General features: G+C 47.3%; 1 protein-coding gene across 1 annotated transcript in view; it reads left to right on the forward strand.

The window, feature by feature from the left end:
- Positions 1–12,545, forward strand: part of ARL3 (ADP ribosylation factor like GTPase 3) — a 35,369-nt gene extending 22,824 nt beyond the window's left edge. Inside the window, exons 4-6 of the mRNA XM_004749366.3 lie at positions 1,751–1,801; positions 3,330–3,515; positions 12,265–12,545. Coding sequence (XP_004749423.1) covers positions 1,751–1,801; positions 3,330–3,515; positions 12,265–12,312 — 285 coding nt within the window. The 3' untranslated portion in view covers positions 12,313–12,545. The remainder of the gene's footprint in view (positions 1–1,750; positions 1,802–3,329; positions 3,516–12,264) is intronic.
- Positions 12,546–14,386: the final 1,841 nt, after the last annotated feature.

Below are 14,386 nucleotides of genomic sequence, written 5' to 3' on the forward strand. Positions count from 1 at the left end.
AGCAGACTCCCCACTGAGCAAGTAGCCTGATACAGAACTCGATCCCAGGATCCTGGGATCATGACCTGAGCCAAAGGCAGATGCTTAACCACTGAGCCTCCCAAGCATCCTGTTTTGTGTTGTTTTTAAGTGAATATGCTCTTTTAAAAGAGTATTTTCATAATACCATTAGTTTAATAGCAATTTTAAATTCTTTAAAGAAAGTTTGCAAATTTGATAATTTTTAAGAGTAGCAACTGGGAAAACATTTAATATGTTGTTCAATGTAAAAAAGGGGGGGGCCTCCAAGGGGCACCTGGCTGGCTCAGGGTCATGAGTTTGAGTCCCACATGGGGGTACAGATTACTTAAATAAATAATATTTTTTTAAAAGGCTGACAAAATTATATCTATAATTTTCTTTTTTAATTACAAAGAAGAATTAGAAGGAAACTTTCACAAGAAATTAAAATAATTAATGTGTTTGAGTTCTATAACTATAGACGATTTTTCTCCTTTGGTCTTACTTCATTTCCCTTATTGTTATTATAGGATGTTATTTATGCAATTAATAAAATTCAGGGATGGGGAAAAAAAAGCTTGGGATTTATAATTTACGGTGACTCTTGAGACTTCTCTTACTTCTGGCAAAGCCTATGCCCTTGCTATTTCCAGTACTTGATCTTAACCTCCCAGGAAGCCTGAGAAGGTGGGAATGGAATGGAGATCAGGGAGTCTCCTACCTTGGCTCCTGAAGTCAGCATACAGTTAATACTTCAGAATGTAATTTCAGAGCCTTGATGCTCCAGGACTACAGTATTTGTAAGTGCCTCGAGACACCATCCCTTCCCGACAATTTGGGAAGCAGAACAGCAGAGTGCTCAAGAGCACCTGTGGACTTTACTCCCAGGTAGGCCTGAGTTTGAATCCCACGCAGATGCCTGGGTGAATCCCAGTCTTATTAGAACTTGGGCAGAGGGGCGCCTGGGTGGCTTAGTGGGTTAAGCCTCTGCCTTCAGCTTAGGTGGTGATCCCAGGATCCCTGGGATTGGGCTCCCTGCTTAGCGGGAAGCCTGCTTCTCCCTTTCGCACTCCCCCTGCTTGTGTTCCCTGTCTCACTATCTCTCTTTATCAAATAAAAAATAATTTTTTTTTAAATAACTTGGGCATAATACTTAATTTCTTTGGCTTATGTTTATGTATAAAATGGGAAAATAATGAAATCTCTCATAAAGTCATAACGAGAATTAATAGAGTAAATCTGAGCAAGAATGTTCAGTGAGGGGCGCTTGGGTGGCTCAGTGGGTTAAAGCCTCTGCCTTCGGCTCAGGTCATGATCCCAGGGTCCTGGGATTGAGCCCCGCATAGGACTCTCTGCTCCACGGGGAGCCTGCTTCCTCCTCTCTCTCTCTCTGCCTGCCTCTCTGCCTACTTGTGATCTCTGTCTGTCAAATAAATAAATAAAATCTTTAAAAAAAAAATAAAAAGAATGTTCAGTGAATACATAATAAATATTCCTATTTTTATGCTTCTTGGCTCTCCTGACATCTACTTTGGAGCTTTGCTGGAAATATTTTCTGGGTAGCCCCCTTTAATCAATCCATCAATCAATCAATTAGTGTATTTTGCATCCAGGGATGAGGTAAGAGTTTTCAGCTCAGTTTCCATTTGTTGTGCTAATGAGAAATCTGCTTGGGGATCCTCTGCTCCTTCTGCAGAAGCTGCCCTGTCTTCTCTGTTTATTAAAGTAACCTTCTCCTTTTACTTTACAGATCTATGTAATTGACAGTGCAGACAGAAAAAGATTTGAAGAGACGGGTCAGGTAAATAATTCTTCTGTTGAGATGTTTTCCAAATAACTAGGTATTCATTAATCTACCCTGTAAGTGTATGAGAGCAAAGGAGGCATTTTTTGTTTAACCTTTGCAGTTTAAACAAAAAAGTCGTTCTGGCAAGCAAGCAAAAATAGCAGTTGCCAAAAAATAAAAAATAAAAGGTTCCCTTCAAGGAAATTAGTTGAGAGTCCTTTAAACTATTTTTTGATTACAGCCTTTTAGTTTTAGTCAGATAAACAAGATATAAGCAAATGGAATTTACCACCATCCTCAAAAGTTCAGGTTTCTTCCCAGGCCACTTAGAAATGAACCCAGAGGAACAATTCACTTGTCATTTCTATGCACATTTTCAACAGCCGCTTAATTGATCCGAGGGTATCTCTGAAAAATTTGAAGGGATGGGAGGAAATATGCAAGCCAAGACTAAGCCGCCCTTGTTCCTGAGCCAAGAGATAGACTTTGAACCCAAATATGGCTTCACACGCACAGTACATGTCAACATGATTACACGGTGATATTTGTGTACACGGTTTTAAAGAGAGAAGCAGTGGACATCACCATTTTACCCAGATGGAGTATACTGATAAGAAGCAAGGAGTAGAATGACTTCTTTAGAGAGGTGTGCAGGGGCTTGGCCTGTGTCCTCAGCTGCCACAGGTGGCCTTCCAAAGGTAGCATTCCTCATGTTTATGTCCCCTTTCCCTGAAAATTAGTTTGAGAGCTGCTTTCCATACCTCGATGACTTCTGTATCATCACTCAGGTGAAGCAATGCCAAACACGAGCTTAGAGGTAAGGGGTGTTAGTAGGATGATATGCCTCTTGAACCCCCAGTCCCCTTTGACAGCTCAAGTGTCCCAAGCAGCAGAAATGTGAGTAGGGAAGAGGTGGGTCCCCATAAGTAAATACACACCATCTCCTATGCTGATTGCAGACGGAATTAACATACAGCTAGGACCCCAAGCAATAACCGAACATCAGACACTTGGCCAGACAGACTAAAGATGGTTATTTTAGGGTGTGAGTTTGATGACATGCATTGCACATGCATGCATGGTTTGAAGGTACAGATTGATGAAGCAGCATTATTATAATCTCCAGAGTCATTGTTATTTTCAGTGTAAAATGTGTGTGTCCTATTTGTGTGTGCGCGCATGCATTGAAAGTCATTTGCAGATCCCAACCTTGAGTAAGTTTTAAATCTCTGTCCACAACGTATGTTCTCCTTTGAACAGTGTTTCTGAGGGTATGATCTCTGCATCCATGGCAGAGCCATTTGTGGAGTGTGTTGAAACACAGATTACTTGGCCCTACCTCAGACTTTCCAAATTCAGCATCTCTGGGGTAGGCCCAAGAATCTGCCAGGGAATTCTTCCCCAGGCTCAAGTTTGAGAACCATTGCCCTTAGAAGTTGCTAGTTGATCAGCTTAACACTTCTGTGTTTTTCTAGTTGGAAGTACATGGTTAAATATCATAGATTTCATCCTTCCCTTCCCATCCATTCCCGAAATGATCCAGGAACTAGCTGAATTACTGGAGGAAGAAAAGCTAAGTTGTGTGCCAGTGCTCATCTTTGCTAACAAGCAGGATTTGCTCACGGCAGCCCCTGCCTCTGAAATTGCAGAAGGACTAAACCTGCACACCATCCGCGACCGCGTCTGGCAGATCCAGTCCTGCTCAGCTCTCACGGGAGAGGGCGTTCAGGTGAGATTACCAGAAGGCTTGGTTACCTGGCAACATGGCACCCAACCAACATAGTCTGTCTCCTTGGTTGAGCTGAGCTAGATAGAAAAAGATACGAAACCAATAGCCTTTGATTGGCAGACGAACCGCTCCAGGATGTGAAAGGCATGGAGTTTGGTTCTTTTTTACTTAGCAACCAATCTGATAATCATTAACTATTCCAGGAAAGCGGCTGATGAACCACCCCACACGAGGGACAAACTACCCCACTGGGTAGGAGGTCAGAACAGAAGACCTTCGAAGATGCTTTCTAACTAGGATTCTTTGATGACTGGGTTGGGGGTTTTGTGTTGTGTCTAATATTATGGATGCTAAGTGCTTGTGCTCCCAAGGTAACAGCCGTCAACAGTCGTGCACACCAGTTATCCTAGAAGTGTTTTGATTTTTCTCTTGGCTAACTCCCCTGCCCTCAGGGCTGGTGTCTCTTTCCTGCTACTTCTTGTTGGTCTCCCACCGGGAGGCTTCTGCTGACAGAAAGCCCCATGCTTTATACCAAGGAAATATAAACCAGAGGAACAGTCTCCCCCCTATTTGATATTAATTTAGGGCAGAAAATGGTTGTATCCCAGCTACCTGAGAGCCTGCATCCTCAAAGAATGAGAAACCATTTCAGCTCTGATGCTTCCCGCCAAGCAGCCTCGAACCAGCTGACACGTGGGGCTACTTCTTTATTCTGGAGCCTCAGCGTGCCGACATGCCTCAATTTAAACATTTGGTGTACCTGCCAGGGAAGTGGCCCGGTGCTTCGAGAAGCAGACAGTCCTGCTCCAGGGTGCTAGAAGGGGATTAGCAACATCTGAAGGGACGGGAGTCTTCCCACCACTGCCATATGGCAGATGTCAGAACCACATGGCCAGTTTGCTTGTCTCCCAACTTGGTTCGGGCGATTTGCTTCTCCATTTTTGTCCTGCAGCCTCTTTCCATTTCCCTTCTAATGCTCTTCGTCCCTCTCTCCTAAGACATTTGACATTGATTGGTCTTAAAACTGCCTGACTGCTTTTATCTCAATCAAATAATCACTTCCAAGAATTATCTCAGTTGTTCCATCTGTTTGCCGCTTTGGCTTTTTTCTTTTTGTTACACAAACAGCTGGAGCCTGCTTCTGTGCTTGGCCTCTAGATCCGAGGGCCCAGAAGTCCACACTGGCCTTGTGCCTCCTCCTCCAGGCTCCTCAGTACCTGCACCCTCAGAAGCTCTCCATGCACGTGTGCGCGTTATGGGGCTCTCAGGTAGCCAGAGAGGTGCTCGGCTGCGTCCCCAGAACAGCTGGAGCTTTGTGGGTCTCTGTGAGGTTTAGGTTCAGGAAGGGTCAGGCCTTTGTATTTCCTTCTGTCCTAGACTCTGGCTATAAAAGTAATATTCCCTCATTGTGAATCATATACAAGTATATAAAACTAAAAACTGAAAATTTCTTTCCTCTCTCCCCTAATCCCACTCAACAAAGGAACTGATCACACAAGTAGTTTTTTTCTTCTCAAGCCTCCTCTCTAAAATTGCAGTCACATATGTGATTATATTTCTACCAGGTTTCAAATTAACTGCATTTTTCAGCTTAATTTACAAGCTGGTCCAACGAGTATACTACAGCCCAGCATGTTTTTGATAGGTAAACTCTCATCTTTTTATTTAGCTTCTCACTTAAAAAAAAGAAACCCAAGTTTTGCCTAAGGCAGCTCCCTGGATTGTGCATAAAATGGTATTCATGAGGCCTGAGGTTATTTTGGTGAGGAGGCGGCCCAGGAAAGGATAATAGCTTTCTTGTGTTGTACAAACTACTTCAGGAAGAGGATTCTGCTTCTCTAAATGGTTTAGAACACAAACACAGAAAGTAGAGAACAGGGGTGCCTGGGTGGCTCAGTTGGTAGCGTGTGGGACTCTTGATCTTGGAGTTGTGAGTTTGAGCCCCATGTTGGGTGTAGATAACTTAAAAAATTTTTAGAAAGCAAAGTAGAAAATGTCTTGAGTTGCAGACTCCAAAGGTAGTACTAGAGAAAATACGTGTTTTGTGCATACTCCTGAGAAAAAGGGACTTGACAGCTCTGTAATCTTCTTCACTGGACTAGAGTGTTGAAAGGAAGAAAAAGCAAAGCTGAAATTAACAGTGAGGCTCTTGTTTTCTTCAGCCAGCCTTAGGGATGTCAAAAGGAGGGCTAGAGTTATCTAGAATCAGCATTTACTGTGTTGGCATTCAAGTCAAGGGTGCTTCTTCAGAGGAGCCTGGAGATTGGGAGGGAGCACTGCTCATTGTCTGCCCTGAGTGCAGGCCCCACTGCCCCAGTCCAGTTTGGCAGAGAGTAGGAGGGTGGAGAGATCTGTGTTCGTGACTGTGTCACCCACCATGGAAGTGGAGTTCCCTTCATGCCAAAAAAGAGGCAGTGAGCTCTCAGACTGAGGGTGGGGGTTGGCAAGGGAGGGCTTTAAAATCAACCAGTTTGAATCAAGTGAGATGTCATGTGTGGTTTGATTTTGTGCAGAAAGTTCTTCTCAGATCAGGCCCTTCAGCAACCAGGTTTACAGGAAGTGATATCAAGAGAGATACAACAAAGAACTGTGAACAAGAAAAATAACAATTTTATATGGAGGAGAAATAGTTTGAAGGTCACTTAATTAGTTTAGTAGATAGTACCATGGTGTATAGAATTGGGTAGTTAAGACTGGGATTTCAAGGTTAATGAGATTAGATTATGGTTAATAGAATGATATAAATTTAGAGAATTTAACCATTATTTGAAATGGGTTATTTAATAAAAATGTTAATTAAGAAGGGAATCTGCCGTCTATTGTCCTTTAATGGTAACCTTTGGGGACTGGAGAAAGGTCGGCGAGTTTTCTGTGGAAATGCGTTTTTCACTGTGAGGCACTGATTGACCATGTCCATCCCTCAGGTAATGCCTCTGACCTGAGGTCCTGCCCACTCAGCCAGTTTCTTACTGTTCACTTTAAAAAGAGTCACTTACTTGGAATTCTTTTCCTGCATTGCTTAGTTCAAGTGTAGGCCTTTAATGACTCGGATTAATTAAGGCTTTAACTATTCCTCAGAATGAAAGACGTCACTCGAAAAATGTCCATAAGATTACTTTCAGGCATGGATACTGTAATAATTACTAGGATTCCCTTATCCCTATTTCATCCTCCTACTCTACCCTCCCACTCTTCCACCCACCGCCCCCTGAATGCTGGTCAGTAATGGGAGACCCTCCCAAGATGATCAGACATTAAATGGGTCAGGTAACATCTGGCCCCACCGCTCTAATGAGCCTGAAAGAAAATGTACCAAGGTTTTTTAAAAAGACCTGGGATTTCTGTTACAGTTTCAGGTGTTCAGAGACAGTGTCCCTGTTTGCATTGTGTTTGGGCCTATGTGTTCCATCTAAACGCATTTGTGAGACGGGTCTCGGACCGCTATGTGGCACGGTCGGGCAGGTGAGCGGAGCAGCGGCCACGAGTCCGCGCGATGGTGGGCCAAACCCTCTAGACTGAGAGGGTACATGCATCGCTTCTCCTTAGCGGAGTAGCTGCAACACAGGATTTCAGGTTATGGAAGTTTGTGATTCTGGGCAATGATCTGAGGTTCTTGTTCTCCTGGCTCTTCTGAAGGCAAATAAGTATGTGTGGTTTGTGTGTTTCCACAGCCCCTGCTCTGGGTGTGGAAAAGGGCTTCTGAAGGCTTCGGGAGAGTTCAGAACAGGTCTTTGTTTGGCTGATTGATGGTGAGGAGGAGGCCAGCCATATGGGATTGAAGCAGGTTTTCATAGGAAACTATCAAGAGCCAAGCACAGGTAAATGGCACTAAAAGCTGGAGGAGACACCAGTCTTGGAAACTGTCCTGCCGAGAGGTCCATAGTCCAGACACGTGATCAGAAAAGACCCAGTTACGTCAAGTAGCTGAATGCAGAGAGGAGAAACTGAAATACATCTGGGGAAACCTGCAGCCCCCTCGGCTAGACTGCCTTCCAGACACAGAGCAGCCGCCCTCCGGCCCCTTGGGGCTCGGTCCTGCCCCAGTGCATAGCATGTAACTCCAGGACGCTCTTCTTTCCCCTTCATGTAGAGAAAATGATGAACAAAGCATCTGGCTCAGAGCCACAGAAAGATAGAGGAATCGATCCCTCTTCCACTTACAAACCCGAACTGGAACCCCTTAGCACGGCTCTCCTCTGCTCCCGCAGTTTCAGGTGGCTGAAGATATTCCTTCTCTACAATCCCCATGTGTTTAATTAAAATTATACTGGATTAGAATTTCCCTTCAAAGCAGAGATCGGCAGTTTCGGCCTGGCCTCTAGCCTCAGTCATCACAGAGGCCTGCCTACCCCAGTAGCTCTGAGCTCGCAGGTTTCCCTACGGATTGCTCTCTGTACCCTCCACCTGATGCTCACCTTCTCTCCCACATCTCTCCACATTCCCCATCTTCCTGCTCCAAACAGGAGTAAGCCAGCTCAGTCATCTCACCAAAACAGAAAGGACCCCCAATAACCTGAGCCCCATGAGCGCTTTGCACATGGCCACTAAACAGGCACTAGCCAAGTTTTTGGGTTTTGTTTCTTTTAACCTTGATCTAGGGGACTTTGCCCTTAATAAGCAAACAGGATTTCAATATTTTAAAAAATGATATTCACCACTTCTTTCTAAAGCCTGACGTCAGTTATTTTTGACTCCAGTGTACATGGAACTGCTTATCTACAAGTCAGACCTCAGGGTTATTTTTAAATTTTCAAACCTCTCTGTAGACTAAGAAAGCAAACTCAGAACATGTGATTTTGCTACCTCTCTGGTGCAGTACCTTTGTCACCAGAAAAAAAGTATTAATAGTGAGCAGTATTTTACGTCCACTGCCTCCAGCTGCTCCTTGACCCTGGAAGCCCCGTGGCATGACGGGATAGGCTGTGATGCTCAGCAGGGGTCTGAGCACCTCGTCATCCTAAAGCAATTACTCATGTGACCATGTGGTCCTCATGGCATTTAAAACCAGGCCTACCCAACCATGGCTACTGCTTCTTCCTTCCAACCATCCACAGTGATGGATGCATGGTAGAAAGACCAAGTTCAAAGGAGCAGTGTAGTCAGAAGCCGCTCTTCCCATAGAAAGGGGCATTGTGGGGCACCTGGGTGGCTCAGACGGTTAAGTGTCTGCCTTCAGCTCAGGTCAGGATCCTGGGATGAAGCCCTGCATTGGGCTCCTTGCTCAATGGGGAGCCTGTTTCTCCCTCTCCCTTTGCTGCCCTGAAACCACCGCCACCCGCCCCTGCTTGTGCGCGCGCATGCTCTCTTTCTCACAAATACAGTTAAAAAAAGAAAGGGGCATTGCACCTTCAGTCTTGGACGGGACTCCTACATTTCCAGCCAGATGATTAGGGACAGCCTTGTATTTTTCCCAGTGTTTATCATAGGGAATAATATCAGGACACAGTAAAATGTAAGATTTTTTTCCTTTTGCCATGATGCTAAACAAAGCTCAGTATTTGAGGTTCAAGGACTCTCTTTAGTCTCTATTATTGAACTGAAGCTAATCAATTCAAATTGGGTTTCAGCAAGGTTGATCAGGAGGGGGTGCGGGGGAGGACTGCACCTGCCCTAAGATGGTCATCCCAGGACAAAGATCAAATGTGCGGAAATTTGGTCAAACGAGTTTTTAACAATAAAGGTTCAACCACTAAACAAACCTATGAGTTCATTTCCTTCTCTGGAGGCAGAGACAGCAGTAACCTACTTCAGGTAGACAGTCACCTTTCCTCCGTCGTCTGTTTTCAAAAAAACAAAGCCTTACCAAATTCAGGCAAGGGCCATGGGGTGCACCGGTGAACTTGTGGAGTGGAGGGTCTCTCGTCCGTTTCTCCGAGGGGCGCGGCCCCTGCAGGCGGTGGTCTGGCAGACAGTCATCTGCGGGGATCTCGCATCAAGGGACACGCGTGCAGGCTTCTACCTGCAGCCCGGGAATCTTGAGAGCTAAGTGACCAAAACAGCCTCTGAGACCTTCCGAGCGGCCGCACAGCCGTGCAGGGTGCCTAGCTGGGGGTTCTGGCCCCGTATCAGCAAGAAGCCCATGAGGACAAAGCAGGATTGCTCCCTTTCCCACCCAGCCACAGGGCAATGCCCGCCTTGTCTCGGGCAGCGCGTTCGCCGAGCTGGGGCGCTAGCTGCAGAGTGTGGGTGCGGGAGCTGTGGCCACGTTCATGGCCTGCCTCTGCCTCCCATGATTCTGTGTCCCCACTTCCTCCTCCGGACTGTGGATGTTATAACAGTACCTACTCCACAGCGTTGTTACGAGGATTCATTTCAAAGATACAAATTCATTGTCTGCTCTAGGCCTGGCACCCGGATACCACGTTAGGCTCTGTAAACACAACCTCAGGCCAGTCCAACCCGGCCCCCGTCGCAGGGCTCCCGGACACCACCACTGTCCTTCCTTCCCAGGGGGCAACATGGCCCAGCTTGTCCCTGCTTTGACTGAAGAGGCCTCATCCCCGGTAACTACAGCCTCCCCGACACCTCTTACCTCCAGCTCAGGTTCTCGGGGTAACGACAGGAAAGGGACCACTCCCCAACCTCCGGACACTTCGGACCAGGGCAGCCTCCGAGAGCCAGCGCAGCCACAGGCCTCGGGCCCTGTTAATCTCCCCAGGCCTCCCACACTCCTTCAGGTTACAGTCGGCAGCTGTGGAGACCCAGGGCCCGGCAGGTCAGCTCGTGGGGACTGACCTCTGAGCGCCCTCTGTTGGCCAGACTGTGTTGGGAAGGGCTTTGCCACCCCCGGCCCTTGCTCACATCTGGAAGACACTGCCTCGCAGCAGGGCTCGGTGGTTTAAATCCCCTCCACCCCCATCACAGATACCCAGGAAGAAGCTGCCCCTCACCCTCCACATGCTGCTTTGGGTTCCTGCAGCTGAGTAAATATTTTTCCTATCTCTTTGGCTGCATTAATGTTCAGTAACATATAATAAAAGAACCCCGCCACCACCACCAATAATCAGCCACAAACCAAGAGGAAAAATTGCCATTCGTGTAGTGTGGGAACACAGTTCTCGATTTCTCTGAGTGGACGATTTGATAAAATCTGCAAGTCTCTTTAGAGGAGAAAATACCGAGGTGCACACCTTGGATAGTGTCTGTCAGGGTTCCTGAAGGTGGAAAGGGCTGCACAAGTGCTGAGCTGTTCAGCTTCGAAGGCAAAGGGAAGATGGTTATCTCCTTCAACTCTCTTTTATTTGTAAAATCTTTTTTGTCTCCTGGCAGGTGATCATTTTTTTTTTCCTGGAAACCAATTAGCTACTAAAATTAAACATGCTTCTCTTTAAATTAATCCTTTTCATAAGATGGTCTTAAAATTGGCCTCCGCTTTTCACAGTAAGTAGCTGACCCAGTTGTAACTGGAGACGCTTTGGGAGTCCACCTTTCTCCCACCTCGGCATCCTCCTACCCTTGCCCCCACTGTTGCCAGGTGCTGTCCACCTTTGGGCTTTGGGCAGTGGCCAGCCACATCTTGGCAAACGCCCTAAGGTCTGCCCTGGGACAGCCAATGGATTATCTGGTTCTCCTGCCCAAGTGCTCTGATGGCAACTGGCAGAGTTTTAATCACTGTAAATTCAGGTTATGGTCAGATTAGCCAGGAGATAGGATGCCTGCTGGTTGTTTTGCAGTGATGTATTGTTTACGGGATTAATGCCCCGAATGGCCAAGGGTGTCAGCTGATATTTATTACTTTAAGCTGTCTCAGCTGTTCAGGTTCAACTCCTAGCTCCACGGTCCCAGGAAATGTGGGCTCTGCATGTCGTGTATGCCCTGAGATGGGCACATGCAGCCGGGACCAACTGCGAGTAGGTGTCACAGATGCAGAAAAAGGGGATTAACTGCGGAGCCTTCTTTGATTTTGTTCTGGGCTTCCAAGGGAACTCCGCACACCCCTGAAGGTCGGAGAGGCTCTGGGGAAAGGGAGAGCATTCAGGGATGGCTCCAGAGGGGGTTGAAAAGGAGGTCATCGCTGGCAGGCCTGGCATCCATGAGAAAGCATGCTGCCTGCCAGGTGGCTGTAGGCATTGTGTGATTTTTTACCCCCGTCCCTCTCCAGCCTTCTAAGAGAGGACACTTTCAAGGTCACTGTGCCTTTAAGGGAACCTTCTCCCCAGTCCCTCAGCTTGGTAGTGCTTAAAGCTTCAAGAATCAAGCCAACCCTTTGAAACCTGTGTGTAGTGCTGCACAAAGAGAAATAAGGCGCATTGCCCCAGTGTGTGTCTAGTAACACACACTGCAGTCGGTTTGTTTTTCCGAAAAAATTTAATTTAACCCAAGTGTACACTGTCACACTGTAAACACACTGGGGCACCAGAAGGGTGGCTTATTGAATTTAATGCCCTGGCAAAGGTCAGCTTTTAGAAAAAGCCAAAAATGGCTGGAATCTCTGATAGCTCTTCAATCAGGCCTTGGATCCAGGCAGATGTGTTTATTTTTTCAGAGGGAGTTCCTGAGGACCCATCTCAAGTTCACACACTGGGCACTCCCCCTCCCATCTTCTTCCTGTGCTCTCAGAGGCCCCCCTTCTCCTCCCCAGGAGGCCACTGTCCCTGGTCACCCAGGTGGGCCCCTGGGCCAAGCAAACTCCCTGGAGCTCGGGGTTGGGGTGAGAGGACCTAGGGGCCCCCCACTCCCCACCCCAGCTTGAGTGTGTGGTGCCTTTCTTACAACTAACACTGCCTTTCTCTGCTCATTTCCCTCTAAGGACGGCATGAACTGGGTCTGCAAAAATGTCAACGCAAAGAAGAAATAAAATCTAGCTGAACGGAGAGACGCAGGAGCTGCGGGAACTGAATTCTGTCCTGAAAAACACTAATTTGCTGCTTTCTGACCAAATGTTTTTCCATCTGTGTACAGCTACAGCTGTTTGAAGAGAGGGAACAACACAGTTTAAAAAGAATCCCCATTCCAGCAGTAGATTTAACTGATCTCTGAGGTTCAGTATCATTTTTCAAATAAAGGAATTATATTATTTCCTCTGCATAATTGAAATAGTATTAAATGTCTCAAAGCACATGATTAGAAAATGAGATCTTTTAAATGAGCAAGAGATTACATTGCAGTTTAGACAATTCCAGTGGGCTTTTTTCTTTCGGAAAAAAAAAAAAGAAAGAAAAGAAAGGAAAAGAGGAAGAAGCAGCTTATGGTGCATTCATTTATTTCCTGACCTGTCCCTTACATCCCTGCCTACGCATACCCGCCTCCCCCGCCGCCGCCGTGGTTCTGAAACCACAGACCATGTTTGTTGGGTGTTTTTACTGGTGCTGGGCAGTGATTTTTACCATCACCAACCAAGCTAGGCTGGGAAGCGGCTGGTGGGGGGAGGGGAGGGATAGCAGATGATTAAACCATCTTGTCATGCAGGTAGGAGACTGTATATGTAATCCTCACTCTTGGTGGGGGGGAGCCTTTCTTATAAACAAGTCACCACAGAAACATACCTCGTCCCCACCCCCTTACCCCCCTGGCCAGCCACACAGGGAAGCAAATTCTTATGACTTTTGACAGTAATGACATCTGGAATGTAAGGAGAGGTGGGAGGTTTAATTCCAGAAAAATTACAAGGTCCTTAAAAAGCCCTCACATCGAGGGCTCAGGCTAGCGTAAACAGGCTTTCTCCAGTTCAGTGAAGCAGTGAGCCTCTGACTCTGAGATTAGCTGGCTTCTCCATGGCCGTCCTATAGAAGGGATTTCTAAAGCTCAAAGAATTCTGTTTAAATGATCACAATAGGCCGCTGCTATCAGATTTTAAAAATAAATGCGGCTTTACCATGAACCTGCTCCACCGAGAAAAGGCTGGCAGATCGATTTTTAGAAGAGATCAATTTTTACAGTGCTGGCAACTTGGTGGTGTGGGATGCTCGTGGGTGGAGAGGGCTCGCTGCTGGGAAGAACGCAGCAGAACTGTGTGTGATCGCTGGGGCCATGCCCAAGGGAGCGTCTCCCCGGCCGCTGGTGTCCTCTGCCTCTGAGGGCGGAGTGGAGCAGAAGGGCAAAATGAGCTTGTTTCCCCGAGCCGGAAGGACTCCCCGGCTTCAGCTTCAGGCGCAGGAAAGCAGGCCAGAGCTGCGCTGGGCTCCTGAATTGAACTCTGTTCTGGTGCCTGAGCTCAGGGGTTTTCCGAGTGTGAATAAGAGACTGTTCAGGGCTAGTGGGTCTCAGGAGGCCAGCTGCCTTCTCATCCTGGGAGGTGGCCCTTCCCCAACCCACCAAGGCATTGGAGCAGACCCAAGGGGCCACTCCGGCCCCTGGCCCTCCAGCCCCAGCTTATTTTTGGAGGTGGGGGTTGGGGGCGTGGAGAAGTTGTACAGGGGAGGCTGCAGCATGGCCAGCTTCAAAGACGGTCTGGGGTGAAAGCCATTCCCAACACCAGACACGAAAAGGTGCCCTGGGGTTGCCATGGACAGACCAGTAAGGACTTGCAAAACAAAAGAGGGTGAGGTGTTTTTTGTTTTTTTTTTTTTTTTAAACCACTGAGCTAGCTGCTCCCTGCCGTCTCCTCCTCTGGCCTCCCCGGCTCACCCAGTTGCCTCTCGGGCTTTGAACAGAGGCAAACAGAACCACAAGGAGCCCGAAATCCCTCTTCTGTCGGGCTGGCAACGCGGTTCCAGCGCTTGAAGATGGTTTTTCCCTCCGAACAGCGCACCGGGGTTGTTACCTGAGGGGCAAAATGCTTGCTTTGAGCTCGGCAACTCGGAACACTGTGACAGGGAACTTTGACTCTGGCAGTGGACAGTCCGTGAAACATGCTTGTTCTTCCACCACCGGCTCGGGGAACTGTTTGAAAGAGCCGACCCCGGGCCCCCGCCAGCCCGCAGAAGCCACTT

Source organism: Mustela putorius, unplaced genomic scaffold, assembly GCF_011764305.1.
Source record: "Mustela putorius furo isolate JIRA1106 unplaced genomic scaffold, ASM1176430v1.1 tig00003909_pilon_pilon_pilon, whole genome shotgun sequence".
NCBI classification, from domain to species: Eukaryota; Metazoa; Chordata; class Mammalia; order Carnivora; family Mustelidae; genus Mustela; species Mustela putorius.